The 23,862-nt window shown below is 35.2% G+C and overlaps 1 protein-coding gene across 5 annotated transcripts in view; it reads left to right on the top strand.

Moving 5' to 3' along the window:
* Positions 1-23,862, top strand: part of Crppa (CDP-L-ribitol pyrophosphorylase A) — a 196,928-nt gene that overhangs the window by 99,212 nt on the left and 73,854 nt on the right. For 4 of the 5 annotated variants that reach the window (XM_090332284.1, XM_090332282.1, XM_090332286.1 and 1 more), the window contains one exon: positions 3,302-3,433. In XM_090332284.1, the coding sequence (XP_090188410.1) occupies positions 3,302-3,433 (132 nt within the window). Of the gene's footprint in view, positions 1-3,301; positions 3,434-4,605; positions 4,665-23,862 lie in introns of those variants that run through there. The other variant, XM_090332283.1, reaches the window with a different exon arrangement.

Below are 23,862 nucleotides of genomic sequence, written 5' to 3'. Positions count from 1 at the left end.
CAATAGCAAGGTGCAGTGTTGAGAAAGAGGTTTCTTTCTCACATTTTTTTTATATTACATTTTTTTATTCTCACATTTTTTTAAAGGAGCATAATAAAGTCTCTTTACTTCCTTCTGGATGAGCAGAATAGGAGAAAGTGTTGTAGAGTGAGGCTGAGGTACATTTTAAAATACTTCTAGTTAATGTGGAATGTTGCAATTGATTATTGTTAAAGTGATTTTTAACTTCATTATCACAAAAGAACATTTATATCTACTAATGTTTAGTCTATGAGTTACATTTTAATTTATGAAATTTCCTTCCTTCCTTCCTTCCTTCCTTCCTTCCTTCCTTCCTTCCTTCCTTCCTTCCTTCCTTCCTCCCTCCCTCCCTCCCTCCCTCCCTCCCTCCCTCCCTCCCCCTCCCTCCCCCTTCCTCCCCCTCCCTCCCTCCCTTCCACCCCCCTCTCTCTTTCTCTTTCTTTCTTTCTTTCTTTCTTTCTTTCTTTCTTTTCTTTTCTTTTCTTTTCTTTTCTTTTCTTTTCTTTTCTTTCTTGTGTTGAGGGATTGCCTAGCAAGCACTCTACCACTTTAACCTGCCTCTAGTTGTTTTTTGCATTGTTTATTTACCAGGTAGGGTCTTGTTTTATCCTCTGTTAGGCCTGGGCTGTGATCCTCCTGCTTTTGCTATTTTGCCTCTCTAGGGAGTTTACAGGTATGCTCCACTTGACTCAGGCATCTACTTTTGCTGTAATTGGTAAAGATTGAATATCACTGTGCCTACTAGTTGATTGAGTCTTCTCAACTTTTTACCAGGGCTGGCATTCTGCTGTAGTCACAAGATCTCTTTCTCCTAGGTAACTGAGAAAATAGATTTGAACCATTCTGACTGGTAAATTTTCTTTCCAGGATACTGTATTATGCTTCCTAAGAGATGAATAAATCTGGTAAAAAGATAATTCAGAGAATTGATGGGTGATAACCTTGAGATTACTACTTTGAATTTTTCCCTTATTCTGGGTCTGAAACAGGTGTGAATAAGTATGACCCACTAGCACCCAGCCAGTGGCACCCAGCCACCCAAAGATTCTTAAAACTTAAAGAAAATTAATGTTTTTTTAATACATCATTTGAATATTTTCATGAACAATAAGTAACGCTGCTAAAATAATCTATGATTAAGTCTCATGAAGGCAGCTATGGTGGCTTAGGTCTATAATCCTAGATACTTAAGAGGCTGAAATCTGAGGATCACAGTTTGTAGCCAGCCCAGACAGCAACGTCTGTGAGACTCTTATCTCCAGTAAATTACCAAAAAAGCTAAAGTGAAGCTGTGGTTCAAGTGGTAGATTGCTAGCCTGAAGTAAAAGATGTTCAAGGACAGTGTCCAACCCTAAGTTCAAGACCCAGGAGTGGCAAAGGAAAAAAAAAACACCTTTTGCCTTCAAGAAATAGTTATATTTATATATCCATATTAGTCTTCTAAAATACTCTGCTTACTCTTTGAATGCCACTTAAAAAGCTAACTTTTTAACATATATACTAAGACATACTCAATTGTCAATTATGACTTAAGCTGAATAAACGAAATCAGATTTATATACTTTATGGATATAATCAGATACAGAATCTTAATGTTTTGTACTTGTAGCATTGTATTCTCAGTATTTACTGTGTCTATTTTAAAGGGAGGATTCATTAATCCTTTAAATAGTTATGCCTTGAAATATCTAGAAATTAGCATAAAATTGATACAAAATAATGAAATCAGCTTAATTTAGATTAATAAAATTAAAAAATTATAATTTTAAGTAGTGTTTTTTTTGTTTTTTTTTATTGTATTTTATTGTCAGGATAATGTATAGAGGGGTTACAGTTACATTCTTCAGGTAGTATATGCATTACTCTGGAACCCTGATACCCTTTCTCACCTTTTTGTTCCCTTTTCCTAACCTATGCCCCTCCCAGTCATCGTGCTTTTCCCCTTTTCCTCCCTATTTCACATAAACAAATAAGTGTATATACAGTGTACTAGTTTACAAATTCAGATAGATTAACCTCAGGAGAATAACCACAAGTGTGAAAAAGAGAAAAGAAAAATAATTTCACATAGTACGTTAAGAATATCAGTCACAAAGATAAACCCCTTTAACCTAGAGTTCATTTTGTTTAGACTCATTCTGTATGAACTTATGTATACAGCTTTTGAGGTATTGTGTTCCTCTGTTGGGAGAATCCTAACTGTGTACTCATTATCACACATGAAGGAAATCACTGAGCCTATCCTCCTTTGGGACTGGCTTACTTCACTTAATGATTTTTTCCAAGTCTTTCCATTGTCTCATGAATGGGGCAACATCGTTATTTCTGATGGCAGCATAGAATTCCATTGTGTATAAGTACCACATCTTTTTGATCCATTCATTTATTGAGGGACATTTGGGTTTATTCACTATTTTAGCTATGGTAAATAATGCTGCAATAAACGTCATTGTGCTAGTCGCTTTAGTATGTCTTTGTTCTGGACATTTGGTTAAATGCCAAGTAGTGGAATTGCTGGGTCACAGGGGAGCTCTATGTTTAGTCTTTTGAGAAACCGCCATACTGCTTTCCATAGTGGTTGAAGGAGTTTAAACTCCCACCAACAGTGTAGTAGTGATCCCTCCTGGCCACATCCCTACCAACATTTGTTGTCATTAGATTTTTTGATAATGGCCATTCCAAGTGGGGTGAGGTGGAATCTTAATTTTTTTTTTTGGTGGGTCATGAGGCTGGGACTCTTGCCCTGGGTACTGTCCCTGAGCTCTTCAGCTCAAGGTGACCACCCTACCCTTGAGCTAAGCCTCACTTCCCAATTTTCTAGAGGTTAATTGGAGTTAAGAATCTCAGGTCCTTTTGTGCCTGGGCTGGCTTTGAACCTTGCTCCTCAGATCTCTGCCTCCTGAGTAGGTAGAATTATAGGCATGAGCCACCATGCCCAACTTCAAAATTGTTTTGATTTCTTTTATGGCCAGGGATGTTGAGCATTTCTTCATGTGTCTATAGTCCATTCTTATTTCCTCTTCAGAGAAGCCTCTCTGTAAGTCTTTAGCCCACCTTTTAATGGGATGGTTGTTTCTTTGAGGATTTGTTTTTGAGAGATTCAATTTTTTGAGCTGTAGGGATATTTTAGCTATGAGGCCTTTGTCTATTGTACGGTTAATGAAGATCTCCCACTCTGTGGGCTTTCTATTTAACTTGCTTAAGTGGTGTTTTTGAGCTTTAGAATTTCACAAGAATAATTTGAAGGTATTTAGGTTCTGCCATTGTTTCTATTTTGCAGGTGAATTTCTCTGATTTAAAATTAGTACCTCTCAGTCAGAAAATGGAGAGCCTCATGTGGATCAGGCAATCTGCAAAGGAAATGAAAAAAAGAAATATTTTATTATATGGTCTAATCATAGATTATTCACAGGTAAGTAAAATGCCGCTGTTTTCAGAATATCTTTTGAAGACTATAATAACATAAACAATAATAGAAGTAATAGTAGAAAGCTGATTTCATTATAATCAAATGGATGTTTGAATGGAAAGTTATAACTGGCAAGTTACTCTTCAGCTTATGTGCTGTAATAAGGAGAAAAATAAAAATAAAAGCAAATGTGTGCAGGGGAAAAATGAGATAAAGTGGTAAAAAAAATTTCATACTGGATTGCCCACATTGCATTGCCAGATTAAGCAAACAAAACTACTGAATGTCCAAGTAAAGTTGACTGTCAGATTAATTATGCTTGTAATTATGCTCCAAATTTGAATTTAAATTTCAAATTTAATTGAAGGACTCCATCTGTCAAGCCTACAAGGCCATAATTTATCCTCAGTGATGTGATTTTAAATTGCTTCCTTTATGGTTTTGTTCAAAATATTTAGAGAGAAATAATTTTCTTCTCTAACATCCTATTTAAACAATTGGAATTAATACTTGGCATTTTGAGTATAGGAGGCTATGAGGACATGCTACTTGACTAGAAAAATATATTTATGATCACTTTCCTTAATATCAGCATTTAAGTTTCAAGTAAAATAGCATTGTCAATTCTTTGTGCAAAGGAATGCTATTTAAAACAAGTTATTCGGAGAACCTTTCATAGAAGTTAGATTTTCCCTTTGTGCCCAGATAGCTTTCATGAAACCTGTGACTACTTTATAATTCCTTGAATGTATTGTACAGGATGTTTATTTAGGCACTTACTCAGTTGCCTTTGTAATACTTTGTCACTTAAGGAATGACGGATATTTTAAACTGTGTGTGTGTGTTTGTGTGTGTGTGACAAGTAACATCAATAATTCATGAAAATATTTAAGGTGCAATTTTCATTCCATATAAAGACGTGTTGTTTTAAAATAAGTGAATTTTTATTAAATGTAAGCACTAGAAAACCAGGAGTGTGAGGGCTCCTGTAATCTCAAAGATGCGGGAGGCCGAGTTGGGAAGATCACAAGAACCCGTCACTAGCTTGGGTAGTTATAACACCATTCAGTCCCCAAAACAAATAAGATCAAGGCAATATTGAACTAGTCTTTTTTTTCTTTAACTTTGAAATTGCTATTTCTTTTTTTGTTATTATTGCTGTTCTTTATTTTTAGTCATCAAGAAAGTGGCAAATTTAACTGAGCTTGCAATCATGGAAATGGAAATGTTGGTGCTATCAAGATTATTAGAATCAAGGCAAGCAAAGCACAAGGTGGTGCATACTGTTTTCCAAGGGTAGTTAATTGGCAGAGCTAGAACTCAGGTCTATATGCTTTGTCAGGAATACTTCCCTTAATAAATTGTGTTTATTTATTCCCTTGTGGTTTCTGGGGCTGGAATTCAGGACCTGGGTTCTTTCCCTGAGCTTCTTTTTGCTCAAGGCTAGTGGTCTACAACTTGAGCCACAGCGCTACTTGTAGATATTCCTGAGTCTCACAGGCTTTCCTTCCTAGGCTGGCTTTGAACTGCAATCCTCAGATCTCAGCTTCCTGAGTACTAGGATTACATGTATGAGCTGGCTGGCTCCCTTATGTTTTTAAAGGACTCATGAGTAGACTTTGCTCATGCCACATTGTAATAAAATACCACCAATATAGACATTACTGGAGCTTAACAAATTAGTTTATGAATGCAGTGCCTCTTGACCAATGGCACTCCTTTCATAATCGCCCCAGTACTTCCCTCAAATCTCAGAACCAAAGAAACAGAAGATGCCCATTTTCTTGAACTCTGCTCCCTGATATAAACCAGGAAGAGTTGGGTGGCATAGGCCTCTGTTGACTTTTTATCAAGAATAGCTTTGCCAGATAAATTATGGAATACCTAGTTACATTTGAATTTCAACTAAACTATGTATATTTTTCACAACTAAGTATTTTGCAAATATTATAGGGAACATCTATGCATTTAAAATTCTTTGTTGCTGATATGCAAGTCAAACTTCACTGGATATCTTTTATCTGCTGAGTCTGAAAGTGTTAATACAGATTGTTTCCTGCCCACTGGTTCATACTCTGCATATTGGTGGGGGTGCAGTGCGTACCTATGTGACAGTGTCTGAGAGACCTTCCTCACCGGAAAAGTTGACTTGTTAGAAAGGAGATGTTTTTTGGAACTATTGCTTGATATCAGATCCTTGCTATTTTGAACACAGACTTGTAAAACGGACTCAACTAAGTTACTGGAAAATGGAAAGGAGTCTATCAGTACATAAACTTTTCTTATTTCTTTTATGTTAGCAAACAAAGATAGCTTACTTTTGATGTATTGTTTGTGTAATCTTAAAAAAATACAGAATCAGTATCAATTTGATTTTGTCCTCAAAGACATCAGAGTAAATTGCCTCAATAACTTAACACACTGTCCAAATGCATGACTCCACCATAGGGCATTTACTAAAGGACCATGGGAGGTTCTATCGGCTATGCCGTGAGGAAGGAATGTTTTAGAATAGTATGTGCAACTCATATTATCCACCCAAAACGATTGTCTAATATTACAGTGTGTTCTAGCTTAACAATTATAAAAGTTATAGAAAGGTGCTATCATTTGAGATTTTAATTTTCAGGTTAGCAGTGAGAAACAAGAAATATTTCACACTTTTTTTTAAAGGAATACAAAGGAAAAGAGTCGTAAAATTCCATGCATTTCCTGCCTAATTAAGAAAATTGAAGAGTGTGTTGGGAAGTGTTGGAGACAACCGTAAAAGGAGTGCCATTGTTCAGTATGCATGGCATTCATAAACTGCTTTGTTGAATGAAAACTCCTGGGTACAACTCCTCCCTGTCTAAACTACTATGATAAAATAAGTCCTTGCCAAACCTCCAAAAACAGGGGTAGAGAGGGCTATGATTAAAAAGTAACATCAATAAATGGAATTAGACTTTCGAAAAGGAAGTGATTCTCACAAATCCTTAACGCACAATAATAAGCACTTCACATCTCCACAGTATAGAGAAGGATTATGCTCTTTTCTCCTGAAGCCCCTTAATCTTGGATAACTCTTCAGATAACTATTTCCTGTAGATAGTTTTGGAAAATGCTATTTACATTAGAACCTAAGGAAATAAGCTATCACTTCAGGATACAGTCTTATTTCTACATGCATTTTCCACTAAGATAATTTAGTATATCCATTTTTAAAATCTATGTACATTATTTATACATGGGATGGTCTTTATGATTTTCTTTTTACATATGATATAGTGTACTTTGGTCATATTCGCCACATCTGTTACCCTTTTCTTACCCCTTTTTACTTTTTTTTCCATAATTGTAATACAAGGGTTACATTATATTCACCAGATAGAAGGTGTATTACTTCACAAACATTGATACCCTTTCTCATATTTTGGTCCCCATTTCCCTCCCTGCACTCCCACCCCTCATCTTATTTTCCCCCCTTCCCTATCCCATTTCAAATAACCAAACAAACATTTATACAATATAACAGGTAACAAGGTAAAATACTGTAACCATATGAGATAACAAAGGGACAGTAAAAAAGATGAGAGATTACATAGTACATTAAGGACAACAATCACTCATTGCATAGCTTTTGTTTCTGTATCCTGGAGGTCCTTTCATTTAGTATCATACTATGTGGCCTTATGTATCTAGGTTTTGTTCTATTGTAAATCTCTGCTAGGACAGCCCAAGGTTTCTACTGATTATGACAAGTAAGAGAAACCACTGAGCCTATGTTCCTTTGAGTCTGGCTTACTTCATTTGATACGATTTTTTCTCTCTCCATTTCCTTACAAATGGGGGGATGTCGTTCTTTCTGACAGCAGCATAGAATTCCAGTGTTTTACCCCTTTTTTCTAAGAACTGTGTGTGTGTGTGTGTGTGTGTGTGTGTGTGTGTGTGTGTGTGTGTGTGTACGTTTATGAGTTTGTATGTGCCAGTCCTGGGGATTGAGCTAAGGGCTTACTGCTCTATCACTTGAGCTAGAGCTCACCTCTGGGTTTTGTGGTAGTTTTATTAACTATAAGAGCTCCATGGACTTTTCCTGTTCTAGCTGGCTTTGAACCACTATCCTCATACCAGCCTTCTAAGTAGGTGTGAACCACCGTGCCCAGCTTCTCATAGTTTTTAATGGGTTTCATCATGGCATATCATACATGCATAGAGTGTACATCAGTGTATTCAATATGTAGTTTCTAACCTGACAGGCATTTCCGAACACTAAGATCATAGAAGACATATGAGATAGTATTTCTATTTACTATCCATTTAAAAGAAATGGTGGGTGTGCTTTCTGAAGTTGCATGAGAGAACTTTTTGTAGTGTTCATCTATTGGGCTGTTATCCCTTAATACAATCTTTCTTAATTGGTTTTAGTATGTTTTTCTATATCATTATTGTTAAATCTAACCACAGAAACCTTTCTAGATTTTTAAGCATTTTTCTTAGGACAAAGACTGAAGTGTTACTTCTTTGCATAGATTTTCAATGTGTTAACAGCTCTTACTTGGCAGATTGCATATGTTGACCTGGCTTCAAAGGGTCCTATATATCCTTGAGTTTACTAGCATAAGGGAGATTTACCTACTTTTGGCTGCATATATCACTCCTGGCCAGGTATGGTTGTATATCCCTGTAATCTTGGGACTGAGGCAAATATCTCACCAGTTTGAGACCAGGTTATTCATTACAAATTCAAGACCAGCCTGGGCTAGTAGTACATGGTGAGATCATGTACTAAAAGAACAGTTTCTAAAAGGAAGTACTGCTCTTTGCCACTTTTGATCGAGCTTGAATATACAAATTATTGAGGCCGATGACTTAAAATTACATTGAGGTTAAATGTTTTGAATATATAAAAGTCTAGGTCTGATGGTCTAGGTATGAATGTAATACAATTTTCTCACTAGTAGCTTTAAGTTTGCACATTTCATTTTATTGCAGTCTGAAGTATATTTATAATGACTTTCAAGAAAATATTTACCTTTTCTATAAAAATTTTATGTGTAAACTTCAGTGATAATCAAAATTTTAAAGCCAAAAATTTATAAGGACCTGTTACAGTTTTCTACTTAATGCATATATTTTACATTTCCAGAAAATTAGAGTTTTCTTCAAAAGCCATAAGTAGTTTTTTCTTTCTTTTTCTCTACTGAATTAATGTCTGTTGCCTTCTGAACTGAAAAACTAGCTGAATATCCTTGGACAAATAATGAATGTTTCTAGTCCTCGATGCTCCATTTAGAATCCAGATGTCAGAATTGGCACATTACAACCTGAGTCTAATGAGAAATTGGGGCTCATTTGGGGCTCAATTGGGGCATTGTTTTATGAGCATCTTTCACTCAAACAGAAACCAGCACTGAACCAGTTTGCTTTCCTTATGTTGCTCTTTCCTTATGTGCCTACAGATTTTACCCACACTATTTCATTTCCTGCATAAAATTAGTTACTCTAGGTAATATATTTTAGTATAGTTTAGAGAAGGAACTTTTCTCTTTTTTTTTAGACATCACAATAAAAATAAAGTGGAAGACAGCAGAATGACACGAGATCTACGTGACTTGGCCTAAGGAAAGACTAAGCGTGGATGTGAACAGAGAGTTTCACCATCTAGTATACCTATGTACTCTTTCTCCTATATTCCCATTGAGTTATAACTTCACTGGGCTTGACATGTTGTGAGACAGAACATTGGAGAGCAAAGTTTGGCTGTGTGACAATCCTTGTAGAATGAGAACCCTGGGAAGGACTGTGTCATTGACAGGGTTATGGAAATTAAGCTTGGAAATGTCCTATGATCACCCTTCATCATCTCCTCCTTGCTCCAGAATTCTACTTTTCTATAGTTCTAGCAACTATAACTTTAAATATGGACGTCATAAAGAAGAGGAAGCTATTTAACCATAGTTGTGAATCTTCATTTAATTTTTTGTGAGAGATTCATAAGTCATATCATAATATAAATTTCCAAAAGCATGAGCTAGAACTGTTGAAGTGGGGAGTTCAGCTCTGGATGGCGCCATCTTGGCCACATGGTAGATGATAGGATGTGACATCTTGTCTTCATGGTGGGGGAAGGTGAAGCCATGGCATCCCAGTTATGCCTGAATCCCTGGAGGTGGGGGTGGAGACTTAGATAATAGGTTACATCCCTGTCAGCCCAGTACCTGGGACTCAGAGTTTGCTGTGACCGTGTCCCCTGACTGGACCCTATTTAGGCCTGGACTATCTCAGGTGTCATTATGCCATGCATATCCTGTTTCCTGTCTCCTGGCTTTTCTCCAGTCACCAAGGTGTCCCACTTCAGCTGTCTATTGGAGCTGAATTAGTCTGTTGGTATTGTTTTTGTTCCTTTATTTATTTATTTATTTATTTATTTTATCTCTGGCTTTCATGGCTCAGTTTCTTAACAGTGTTAATTGTATTTGCTGGCTGATGGTCTTTGAGCCAGGAGTCCACCATGCAGTTGACAGCTTTTTAATAGACTCCTGATTTGATCTTTCAAACTGTGGCTTCTTTGTTTTCTTGCTGCATAACATTGTGAGATGAATTTTTTTTTTTTTTTTGCCAGTCCTGGGGCTCTGTCCTTGGACACTTTTTGCTCAAGGCTAGCTCTCTGCCACTTGAGCCATGGCATCACTATGGCATTTTCTGTATGTGTGGTACTAAGGAATGGAACCCAGGGTTTTGTGCATGCTAGGCAAGCAGTCTACCATTAGGCTACACTCCTGATCCCTGTGAGATAGAATCTTTTGTAACAATATTAAATTAGGTGAAGCTATGTTAATTAGCCTTCTATAAAAAAACCCACAGATCACTGTAGTTGATGTTAAGTACTTTCATCCTCTATTTTTTTTTAATTTTGAAAGTTCTTTGTTGTTTTGAAATATCCTCAAGATTATGATCCTCTTTGTATGTAATGTAAATTTGTATAATGAAACATAAAGAATTGGATAGGTTTAGGTGGCTTGTGACTGTAATCTTAGTTACTAAAGAGGAATAAATGGGGAGGATTGCAGTTGAGGCTACCCTAGAAAAATGTTAGGAAGACCTCATTGCAATTAATAAATAAATGCTGCATGTACTGGCAAGCATCTGTCATTCCAGTTACACAAGAGACATCAATATGAGAATTATGAACCACTGTGGTTCAAGTGGTAGAACCCTAACCTTAAAAAAGCTCAATGACAGTTCTCAGGCTCTGAGTTCAAGCCCTGGCACTGGAAACAAATAATTAAAAAAATACTAAAGATGAAAAACATCAGATACTAAAGTATGCTTATACTAATACCTGGTTAAATACATTCACAAAACTCAGACACAACTAAGCTATTTTGTTTGTGGATGCTTATTTGGTTGGTAAGTCTAAACAGGATAAAAATAAAAGAAAATTTAGAGTAGTATTTAAATATAGGTAGAGGGAAGTGTATGTGACTGGGAAAAGTACATAGTAGGCTTTCCTTATGATATATATTATACCCTCATCATACTTACATTTATGTTCACTGTGTAGTATGTTTAAAATTACACATTTATGTTTAAGCTACTTCCTGTGCATCCTACATTTTTTTTTTAACATTTAAGAGCCAGGAGTTGTAAAAATAAAAGGTTCCAGAAATAGTTGGAATTCTTTTTTTTTTAACAAAAGGAGATGCCAAGTTTCTTCCTCAGCTAAGCGATAAACCTGGTGTGTAATTGTAGTGCATCATGACGTTTGTAGAAGAGGAGAATTGGGTCCAACCGAAATGAACAGGATCTGAATTCTCATGTCTATAATCCACAAAGACACTTTGTATAAAATGAGATTTCATAAATATATTATGCCATGTTAAAAAGTACAGCTAGATGAATAAATCAGAGGTAGGTAAGGAAAATCAGTTGTTACTTCCTTATGGTAAATATTAAATATTTTAAGATAAAATATTCATTTTAAATGGAATACAGATTCAAGTGCCCAAACAATGGATGGTAGCATGTTACTTGAACATTGTTGTTGCTTTTTTTAAAAATAACTTTTACATCTAGGAAAATCTCACATTACTGCTGCCCTGGCCCATTGGTGGGCAAGTCTATATGCCATATTGTTTGCTGTCAGCTTCAATTGTCTTTGTACTAGAGATTCTTACTGAATACATTTTTCTTTATACTGTGCAACTTTCTAAATTTCTAAAGCTAAATAGACATCCACTGTTAAGACTTCCTGAATATATAAAGACAATAAACTTTATTTTATTATAAAAAAGAGAATTATGAACCAGACCAGCCTCAGCAAAATAATGAGCTAGTACCTGAAAAATAAATAAAGAAAAACAATTAGATTTAGGACATGGTACAAGTGGTTCAGCATCTGTCTAGTAAGTACAAGGGTCTGAGTTCAGTCACCAGTACAAAAATATAGAAAATATTTAAAAAGAAAAAAATGAATAAGTCCATCTAGTCTATTTTCCTTGCAAGGTAAGACATCAGTCTTCTACCTCAATTGCCTGTTTTTGCTCAGTGTTTCTTTACAAAGAAGTCATTCTTTAAGTTGCCATGATCATTTGCACAGCAAATGTGTATATGCTTCAAGTTACAAAAACTTTAAGTGAGCTTAGAGGAGGTTAGTCTTTGTTTTCTGCAATGAGCAATTACTTGGAATTCAACATAATTATTTACTAAACACACTTGCCATGGCAGTGAACCCTGTGGCATGCACACAGACACACAACACCAAATCTGTTTACCCAAGCCCCCAAACACCCTGTTCAGAGTAATCAGCCTTTTTTGATGTGGGAATGTTGATGAGACTAAGTACTTTCAATATTGTTTGGACTATGATAGTTCACAGTTATTTGGGAAGATATGACGATGATAAAATATGGTATTTAAGTTTGAAAAGTACAATTGCTTTCAGGGAGTTTGGCTAGTTCACTTGGTAGTCTCATTAAGCACTGGCAGTATGATCATTTTACTTAGGTTTATTTAAGTGAAATACAGTTTAGACACAAAAATTTGCTGGAGATGTATCTGTTTTATGAAAAGGAAGCAACATTGCATATGAAAATGAAGATAACTGTCCTTTAAGGAAATACTCTCATGAGAAATTCTCAAGGAACAGAATTCTATTGTTCATTGTATGCATTATGTTTTAATTCATAACCAAAATGTAGGACCTGAACAATAGTACTTACCATATTACAGTCTGGGTATGTCCTCTGACTGGGGTCCCTCTCAAGGTTGCAATCATCCAAACTGCCAAAGAAGGTATAAGACAATAGTCTAAAATGCAGTTCAACTAAATCCAGTAGACAACATCATGTAAATGCTAGAAGTCAGTGTAGGTAAGAGAGTTACAGAGCCAAAATAATTTCTAAAATTTCACATTTTAGGCCAAGTGCCAGTCACTCACACCTGTAATCCTAGTTATTTAGGAGGCTGAGATCTGAGGATGAAGGTGAAAGCCAGACCAGACAAGAAAGTTTCTGATGCTCTTAGGATTACAATGGAAATGTGGAAGGACTTTCTCCCCTGGGATTCAGAGGGAAAGGAATTGAATAATGTTTTCCATATAGGTTTGTATACAGAAAATAGCGACTTTATTAGTTTTCCCTCTGTGCCATTATTTACTTTTGACAACTTGCAAGGAAAAATGCTTTATATGAGCGGCTGCTTATTTATACTGAATGTATAATGAAGATTACATACACTAAGTTATTAGGGAAGAATTTGGTGTAATAACTAACATACCTATAGCAACTCCTTTTAGACTCTAGCTATGAATTCTAATACTAGAAGAGGAGTGGAGAGAGTGGCCATCCTTGCCTTCTTCCTGGTTTTAGAGGAAATGGGTTTAATTTTTCACCATTAAGTATTAAGGTTTGTCATACACAGACTTTATTATATTGAGGAATGTTCTATGGATTCCTAGTTTCTCCAAAGCTTTTGTCATAAATTGACATTGGATCCAAAATCCACCATAGAAAATACTGTAACTTATGGAGACTGAACAACACATTGTTGTATCACCAGTGGGACACTGAAGAGATCAGAAGGAAAATTCAAATGTTAATGGGATTTAACAAAAAACAAACAAACAAACACAAAAAATTACCAGCTCTTCTAGGACCTAGCAAAGGCAGTACTCATGATTAAAATTTATAGCTTGGAGTGACTACATCAACAAATTGGAGTCATCTCAAACCAACAATTTAATGATTCACCTTAGGCTTCTTGAAAAAGAGCACCAAACCAAATCCAAATCCAGTAGATGGAAAGAAGTAATTAAAATGTAACCAGAATTAAATGAATTAGAGTACAAAAACAAAACAAAACATAGGAACAAGCAACAAAGTGAAGAGTTGAAGAGTTTGTTCTTTAACAAAAAATTAACAAAATTGACAGACCTTAGCAAGTCTTACCAAAAGGAGAAGAAAACATACTCAAATAAACAAAATCACAGAGAAGAGAATGAAAACATCAAACAGAAACAACCAAGAATCAGAACATTATCAGGAAATACTTTTCAAACCTTTATGCCAACATATTTGAAATGGAAATGGAACAATTTTTAGCAAATATTGATATACCCAAACTAAACCAAGAAGATCTAAACCAACTAACTAGATCCATATCAAGTAATGAAATAGATATGGCAATAAGAGACCTCCTATCCAAGTAGATCTCAGGACCAGATGGATTCACAGCGGAATTCTATAGGCTTCAAAACAAAATGATACCAACATCCTCAAACTCCACAATGAAATTGAAAGTGAAAGTTCACCATGAAACTCAATCTATAAAGCCACCATAGCCCTCGTCCCAAAACCAGACAAGGACTCATCAAAGAGAACTATAGACTCATTTCTTTGATGAACATTGATGCAAAACTTTGTACAAAATTCTGTTCAATGGACTTCAATAACTCATCCAAAAAATTATACATTATGATCAAACAATTCATTCCAGTTATGCATAGCTGGTTCAGTATTTGCAAGCCAGTTGTAGTAATTCATCATGTCCATGAGGAAAGACAAGAATCACATGATCATCTCAATAGAAGCTGAAAAAGCACTTAATTTAGTTTTGATTTTGATTCCTCATTGCTAAACATTTTGAGCATTTCATTTATCAATGATTTGTATTTCTTTTGTTTAATGTTTTTATTATTAGTTGAATTATTACTTGAATTTCTTATTGATTTACTGTTTAATTTTTTAAATATTCTGGATATTAATATTGAATAACTGGCAAGGACTATCTCCCACCTGTTGGTCGTCAATTGGTTCAGGGGTTTGTTTCTTTGCATGCAGAAACTCTTTAATTTCTTATAATCTTCTCTGTCAATTCGAGGTCCTATTCTCTGGGCAACTGGAGGCATATTTGGAAAATATTTACCTGTGTCTATAACTTTCAAGGGTTTTCCAATGTTCTCCTATAATAGATTCAAAATTACATCTTACTATGAGCTCACCAAACCAGTTGCAATTGATTTTTTTTATACAAAATAAGAAATATTTGTAGCTAGATATCAAATTTTCTCAGAAACCATTTGTTAAAAAGGCTGTAGAGGGCCAGGAGTTTGACCTAGTGGTAAAGAGCTTGCCTAGCATGCTTGGAGACCTGGGTTCAACTCCTTGGTACCATAACATAGAAAAAGCCAGAAATGGTGCTGTGGTTCAAGTGACAGAGTGCTATCCTTAAGGAAGAAGCCCAAGAAAAGTGCTCAGACCCTGAGTACAAGCCCACAACTGGGGGGAAAAAAGGCTGTGGAAGTGGCACTTGGGCTCAAGTGGTAAAGCATTAACTTGAGTACAAAGAGACTTGGGGACTGCATCCAGGCCTTGAGCCATGACTGGCAAACAAAACAAAACAAAACAAAAAAACCCATAAACCAAAAAACAAAATCACTTTGGGCTGGGGTGTAGCTTAGTGGAGAAATGCTTGCCTAGCAGGTACAATGATTGAAGTTCTATACTCAGTACCATTAAAAACAAAACAAACAAAACTTAAAAACGAATGCTGTATTTTCTCTAATGTGTGTTTTTTGCTGTACAGATTTTTTGTTGTTTTCTTTTTTCAAAATTATATTTAAGTAGTTGGACATCTGGGTTTCCATTTACAAAGCAGTTTCTGAAAACAATGCCTCTTGGTCATTGTTACCTCTTCAACATTCTCACTCATCTGTCCCCCACTCTCAAGTCTTCTGTAGTGTTTCATTGGTCTTCTAGTCTGTTTTTGTGCCAGTACCAAACAGTTCTTTCTTTAGCGTTAGTGTATCATTTAGGTCAAGGATGCTTTTTTTTTCAATTCAGATTGTGATCTTACCTTTGAGATCTGGTATAGTTAATAAAAATCATTTATTAAGCTACAAACAAAATAATTTGGTCTGAATGAATGCATTTATGGTCTTAAGGCATCTGCATTGTATATCATGTTCACCATTCTTACCAACGAAAGAGAACATTTCTTGATTATCTGCTCTTTGAGTATCTTAGATTCTGACTAAAACTGTTTACTTTAGAATTTTAGGTTGGAATGAATTTTGCTAAATATAGTAGGGTTTAAATTAAAATTATGTATATTCTTCAGTACTTTAATCCTCTTATACTTTATTAAATTTCTGACTCCATATTTAAGATGTTTTGATGCAAAACATCTCATCAGGGAGGGTGATCTCTATATACAGATGTATATAATTTAAGAAAGACAAGAATTAGCTCAAACTTGATTATCTGTCTCTCGCCTTTGTAGGGAGAAACAAAATAAAGTTCTGGCTGAAAAGTTACTGAGTTTATTTTTTTATACTGGAAAAATACATAGGATGACATCTAAATCTACATTTTTGCATAATAATGGTTAGGGAATTTTTTTCTAAAGCATACTAATCTCAAAGAAATGATTAAAGTATTCAATGGCAAATCTTTTGAAATTCTGTTAACAATTTTAATGAGGGAAGCACTGTATTTAGCCTAAAAATGATCAGACTAAGAACTTATGTAAGCATAGTTGAGAGGGATTCTTAATGCTTATCAACCAATTATTAGGTCAGTTGCCTCAGTTTGAATGTGTCTTCTAAACCTCTTCTGGTGGAAAGTTCTCTTGAATGTGTCCTCTAAAGTTCTTCTGGTCCACACTGCAGTAATGAAGAGAATTGGTAGTTTTAAGGGTTGATAATGCCAGAGCAATAAGGAAAGAGGCAAGCATAATGGTGATCCAAATAGGGAAAGAGGAAGTGAAACTTTCCCTCTTTGCAGATGACATGATTTAAAGAAGCCTATAAATTCCACTCTCAAGTTGCTGGAGCTGATTTGAAACTTTTGCAAGGTAGCAGGGTATAAAATTAAACCTCAAAAGTCAACAGGCTTCCTGTATGCCAACAATGAGAGGAGCAAAGAAGCAATCAGGAAAGCAACTCCTTTTGCAATAGCCTCAAAGAAAATTAAGTACTGGAATTAACTAAGAATGTAAAGGATGTTTATGATGAAAACTTTAAAATCCTGAAAAAGGAAATTAAAGCAGATCTGAGGAAGTGCAAAAGCGCCCCCATGCTCCTGGATTGGAAGAATTAACATTGTGAAAATGGCAATCTTGCCAAGGACTATCTACAAATTCAATGCAATATCCCAATGTCATTCTTTAAGGAAATAGAAGAAGCAACCCAAAATTTCATATGGAACAATAAAAGACCCCATATAGCAGAAACAATTTTTAGCAGAAAGAACAGCACAGGAGGAGTTTCAATACCAAACTTTCGACTATTTCAGAGCTATAGTAACCAAAACAGCTTAGTACTGGCACAAGAACAGGCCTGAGGACCAATGGAATAGAACTGAAGACCCAGAAATAAACTCACAGACCTATGGCCACCTAATTTTTGATAAGGGAGTAAAAAAATAGAATGGAAGAAAGATCGCCTGTTCAGCAAGTGGTGCTGGCAGAACTGGTTAAGCACCTGCAGGAACCTAAAGTTGGATCCTTCTATGTCACCCTGCACAAGGATTAACTCCAAATAGACCAAAGACCTCGAGGTAAAAGCAGATACACTGAAAAATTTATAAGTAGGAATAGGAGATATACTAGGTCGAAAAATTCTTAATAAAGACCCAGAAACACAACAAATTAAAGAAAGTTTGGACAAATGGGACTGCGTTAAACTGCAGAGCATCTGTGTGGCAAAGGACATAGCTAGCAAGCTAAATAGAAAGCCCACAGAGTGGGAGAAGTTCTTTACTAGCCATAAAATAGACAAAGGCCTCATATCTAAAATATACCAACAGCTCAAAAAATTGAATCACTCCAAAACTAATCTCCAAAGAAACAACCATCCCATTAAAAGATGGGCCAAAGACTAAAGAGAGTCTTCTCTGAAGAAGAAACAAAAATGGCCTATAGACATATGAAGAAATGCTCGACATCACTGGCCATAAAAGAAATGCAATCAAAACAACTCTAAGATTCCACCTCACTCCAGTTAGAATTGCCATGATCAAGAAATCTAATAACAACAGATGCTGGCGGGGATATGGCCAGGAGGGCTTACTACTACACTGTTGGTGGGAGAGCAAATCAGTATGGAAAGCAGTATGGCATTTCTTCAAAAGAGTATTCATAAAACTCCCCTATGACCCAGCAATTCCACTACGTGGCATTTACCCAATCGTCCAGAAACAAAGACATACTAAATCCACTAGCACAATGATGTTCATTGCTGCATTGTTTACCATAGTGAAGATAGGGAACCAACCCTGATGCCCCTCAGTTGATGAATGGATCAACAACATGTGGTATTTATACACAATGGTTTTAAAAATTTGAAAAAAAAGATTTGATTATGTCATGATGTCTATGTTTTCTATGTTGTTTTGAAATGTTAATATAGTTTTGAAAAATCTCACAAAGCTTAGCTTTCTTTCAATGCACTCCCGTTCATGTTTGTGATTTTTCTTCTTCCGTGATGTGATCCAGCAAGAAGACCCTTTACTGCTAGCCGGGTATTGAGACCAGGAAAATAAAATATCCAGACATCTTGGATAGAAAATTTCGTAGACTATTTATATGATCTCAATATATATTTATTGAGTGCTTAGTATGTAAGAATGAAGAGTACATTACAAGGTTATGAGATAACCTCTACTTGAAAAGTTCATAAAACATTATTAGGAAGGTGTTTACACCATATATATATATATTTTTCTTTTTTTATATATTTTTATTGTGATTAATAAAAGGGTTACATGATATTTTCCAGATAGAAGGTGCATTAATTCACATATATTGATACCCTTTCACATGTCTTGGTCCCCATTACCCGCCCCTCCACCCCCGCCCCTCGTCTTAGTTTTCCCCCCTTCCCTATCCAATTTCAAATAACCAAATACAAAAAAATCCAATATATCAGATAACAAAGTGAGATACTGTAACAATATGAGATAACCAAGGGACAGCAAAAGAGATGAGAGATAACATAGTACATTAAGGACAACAGTCATTCATTATATGTCTTTTGTTTCAATATCCTGGAGGTCTTTTCAATTAGCTTCATACTATATGGCCTTATGTATCAAGGTTTTATTATTTTCTTTTCAATTTATACAAAAGTAAGCCTTTTCATTCAAAAGTAAAACTTTTTAAATTCCAATGTGTAAATTGGACACTAGTGGCTCATGCCTGTAAGCCTAGCTACTCAGGAGGCTGAGATCTGAGGGTCATGGTTTGAAATCAGCCTGAACAGCAAAGTCAGTGACATGCCTATCTCCAGTTAACCTCCAGAAAACCAAAAGTGATTCTATGGCTCAAAGTTGTAGAGCTTTAGCAAAAGGACTCAAGGACAGTACTCAGGCCCTGAGTTCAGGCCCCACAACTGACATAAATTAAAATAACTTCTAATATGTGAGAAAATATACATGAACATGAGTAAATTTTTTGTCCTAGAAATTCAGATGTGGTTCATTTTTTGAAAACAATCTTCTCATAATAACTTACCAAATGGTAAATTTAAAAGTGACATATGATATAATTTCAATAACTTGGAGCAAAGACAGAATAAATGTTGATACCTTGTCATGATCAAGTCTTAGCAAACACTAGGTGTAATTCAAAATTTTGATTGTTAGGTGTCAGAAATACTACATAAGCATGAATGATGAATATGTGAAGAAATAAGGAAAAAATGACTCTGATTGCCATTTGGGGCAAAAGTTTGACTGGCACCTTAAATCAGCACAATAACATGAAACAGACTGAAAGGGCAAAGCACTGGAAAGTAAGAAATGTTCTCATCAAAACTTCATTACCATAACAAAGATATGGAATCATTCCAGATGCCCATCAGTAGATGTTTGGATTAAGAAGATGTTGTTCTTATACACAATGGAATTCTATGCTGCCATCAGAAAGAATGACATTGCCCCATTTGTAAGGAAATGGAGACACTTGGAAAATATATTAAGTGAAGGAAGCCAGGAACAAACGTCAATGGTTTGCCTCATTTATAATAATCAGTACACATCTAGGACTCTCCTAGCAGAAGATTACAATATCTTAAACCTAAATACATAATGTCATACAGGATGAGACTAAATGAAAGGATCTCTAGGATATGGAAATAAGAGCTTTATCTTGGGTGGTTGTTGCTCTTAACGTACTATGTTGTCTTTTCTTTTTTTGCCCTTATGGCTAATCTATTGTTAGTGTATCTAACTTTGCTACCTGGGATATTGTGTATATGTAATTTGTTTATTTGAAATAGGGAAGGGGGAAAACAAGATGATTGGGAAGTGTGTGGGGAGGGAAATGGGCACAAAATCATGAGAAGGGTTATCAATGTGTGAGAAGTAATGACGAATGTAATAGAACCCCCTATACATTATCCTGATAATGAAAAGCATGGAATGCCAACAAAAGAAACTACAGAAAAAATTCAAGAACTTAACAACTTTACATAAAGAACCATTACACTAACACTTGCTCCTTTCAAAATTTGTAGAAAAATTGCTAGAAACTTCAAGTGTTATACTTTATTATAGTATAATATGTGTATGTTACATTGATCTCTTAACTTCAAGGATCTAATTTTAATTACAGAATTATTGTCTTTTATTTACTTTGTAATAAATTGATTTGTTTAGGTATTTAGATGTGTAGTGTAATATCCCTATTTATTCTTAGTTCAAAAAAACAGAAAGGTATTCAGATGAAAAATTAACAAAAATCAAAATTCTATGAAATTCAAATTTAAGAGTCAAATTCCTGTGAAATCTTTCAATGAAGGTTTCAACAGTAACATCTTCCCTGTGAACTGTGAAGCAATAGCCAATTTTTAGCTCTGAGCACTAGCTGTTTCCTTTTCAGGTTTATACCTGCTTTCCCACCAGACTACCGTGGGAACCTTCATTGTCTAATAGGTTTGTATTGTTGCTTTAGGGAATTGATGATATGCCAATTCATTATTCTTTCACAATACCATTAATTTAAATGTATGTAATATTTACATTCCATTAAAAGCCTTGTGGTTTGACTTCTAATTTTATTTAAACAAATCACAATTGACTTTTAAGAACTCTTACAGCAAAGAACTGCTGCAGCCTAATTAATTTTATGGTGACTAGAAATCAGCTTAAGCAGTAAATTGCATTTTTCATTGAATTTCTGTTTGGTAAACAGTTGTAGAACTTCACAAATAAAATGTAGGGATATGGATACCATGGCAAAAATATTTAATTTAGTCTATTTCTAGATGCTTATTGATAATGTACCCATTAATATTAAATATTACCTTTAATACAGAATCATTTTCTGAAATTCTAAGTAAATGGAAGTTGACATGTTAATATTTCCAACCTCTAATTTATGAGATCTTTTTCTAGATATGTAATATTTAACTATTTCTTGTATGTTGAAGCATGAATTTGAAAGTGATAAGAATTCATTCATTCAGTAATTATGCAAGCATAACATATACAAGGATTCAGGTTGGCCCACAGTGGTAGCTTATACTTTAATCCCAGCTCTTGGGAGGGTGAGATTGAGAAGATCATAGCTCAAGGCCAGGATAGGACTCTCCAAACGTAACCAACAAGCTGGTCATATTAGCACATGCTTGTGATCACAGGTATATGGAGACACAGAAAATCACAGTCTCAGGCTATCCTTGGGCTAAACTGTGAGACCCTAGATGAAAAAAAAAAGGACTAAGGTTATGGTTCAAATAATAGAAAATAATAGATTAGCTATCAGACAAGTGCCAGGCCCTAACTTCAAATATCAGTATCACCAAAAATGAACTTATTTAGTTAGAGAAATTCATTCATTTGTACAAAAACAAGAATAATGTTTATCGATGAAGAGTTTAGAGATACTAAAGCAGTGGTTTTGGCATATATTAGAATGAAGTGTCTATATCCATGAAATTCACAAAATCTGGAAACCAGCAGCCACAATCTGCCACAATGAATTATCTAGCCAGTTCAAAAATGTTTCATAGAATAAAAGAAAATCTTCATTGCAGTTTTTTAAAAATTACTTCATGATTTGAGACTATGATTGGGAGAGATGCAAGTTTTATATGTGACTACCACTTAGGAGAAATTATCATAACAGTAAAATGTATGATCTTAGTTTGTTTTTCCAGAATTAATCTTCTGTTTTGTGGTCTCAATCAGAGTTGAAGTGTAGAATCATACATACATGTGTGTTTGTATATTGATAAAATTGTTGGAAAATATAATGGCTGTAATTAAGTATTATGGTTCATTTATTTGTTTTTATTCATGCTATTGAGAAAATTTTGTGCCATGAGGCTAAACTGGTTTTAACAATTATGTAGTCAACGTATTTTCCACAAATGAGACAACAGTGTTAGAGATAAAGTTAGACATTATTTAAAGCATTGAAAACATTTGATTCCATAGCTACTTGAAAGGCATACATTGAGATGAGGGGAAATTTCTCCCAGGATAGGAGAAAGCAGTCTGTAGGGAAAAGTTACCATGGGTTGATTAATAACATATAGTTTCCTGCCTCTTCTCTTTGGCAGTTAAGGAAGTTAGAATTCTAGTTTCCCATACAGAGCAGGAGGAATAGGCTGTGCAATTTTCACAGGAGTAGTTGTCAGGACTTGGAGAAAGACTCTGCTCCATTGTCCATAAACATCTCAAATGGACAGAGGAAGGATTTGGTCTCCTAACATTTGTAGGAAGAGCTTTGAAAAGGAGAAACCAGGAAATTGGTGTTGTCTACAGCAAACAGCATATTGTTCTGGCAGCCTTGAGCTTCCTTGGGCAGGCATTATAATGCATGCTGGAGTCATCTGTGGACATGAGACACCACAGCCTCCTGTTTCTGAAAGCCAGAGTGGAGTTTGCTTGTTTCATAGGTGCAAATGTTTGGGCAGAGTTCTATAGTTTCTTACTTTATAATAAATAAATTTAACTGAAAAGTTTGATTTATTTTAATTGATTAGTTAATTAAATATTGGCTCTTTTTTTTAGTAGAAAGGAGCTTATTACTAATTTGACATCTAAAAGTGTGAAATACTCTCTCTAAATTGCAACCAGTTTTTCTATTTTATTTTGTTGGTCTTTTTTTGTACATAAGACACAATGCTAAGAGTTACAGGAGTGTATACTTGCTTTTCATGCTAAGTAAGCACTCTACTAGTAAGTCACATTCCCAGCCCTTGTACTTCCTTTTCATAAAACAAAAACATTCTTGTGATTGTACACCATGGAATGCCTTCTGCCATCTTGTTCCCATCCCCAGCCTGCAGTGGCTTCTGTTCCCAGGTGTGATTCGTTTTCATAATGTGCTCTCACTTCTTGCCCTGGAGCTTTCTTCAGGTTCACAATGGTGCATTCACAATGTAGATGTGACCTGTTCATTATGAGTACTTCATTTGGGGATGACCTGCTGGGGAGGGAAGCAGGGCTTTCCCAACGATGATATCAGATGAACAAAGTACCTGTCGTATTTCACTAAAATATTGATTGTCAGCATGTGAGTAATCAGCAGAGTTTGTGTGGTTTGTGTATGAAAATAATGTATATCTTTAGCTTGTAAGAAGTCTTCTTGCGTGGGCACTGGAAGCAAACTTCTAAAAGTGAACTTTTTGGATGTAAAGATGAAAGCAAGAAACTGGAAAGTTGATATAAAAGGAACAGACCTCACCTGACATGTGAAAATGATTTTTTTGATGAATTGTTTGGATTATGACTTCATTGTATAATTATGTCTCAAAACCTGAGCTCTTTCTAAATACATAAGCTTGAGACTCAACAACATCTCTGAAATTTACTCAGTGAACACCACTGAATTTCTCTTGAATCTAAGTGTTTTAATAACTACCATGTTCAGCTTAGTTTAAGATAACCTGACTGACTTCAATTGTATATCTTATTTTCTCCAACACATGGATAAACTAATGAGCA

This window comes from Megascapheus bottae, chromosome 5 (genome assembly GCF_031878675.1).
Source record: "Megascapheus bottae isolate mThoBot1 chromosome 5, mThoBot2.hap1, whole genome shotgun sequence".
In the NCBI taxonomy this organism is placed as follows: Eukaryota; Metazoa; Chordata; class Mammalia; order Rodentia; family Geomyidae; genus Megascapheus; species Megascapheus bottae.
This window is presented reverse-complemented; position numbering and strand designations above follow the sequence as displayed.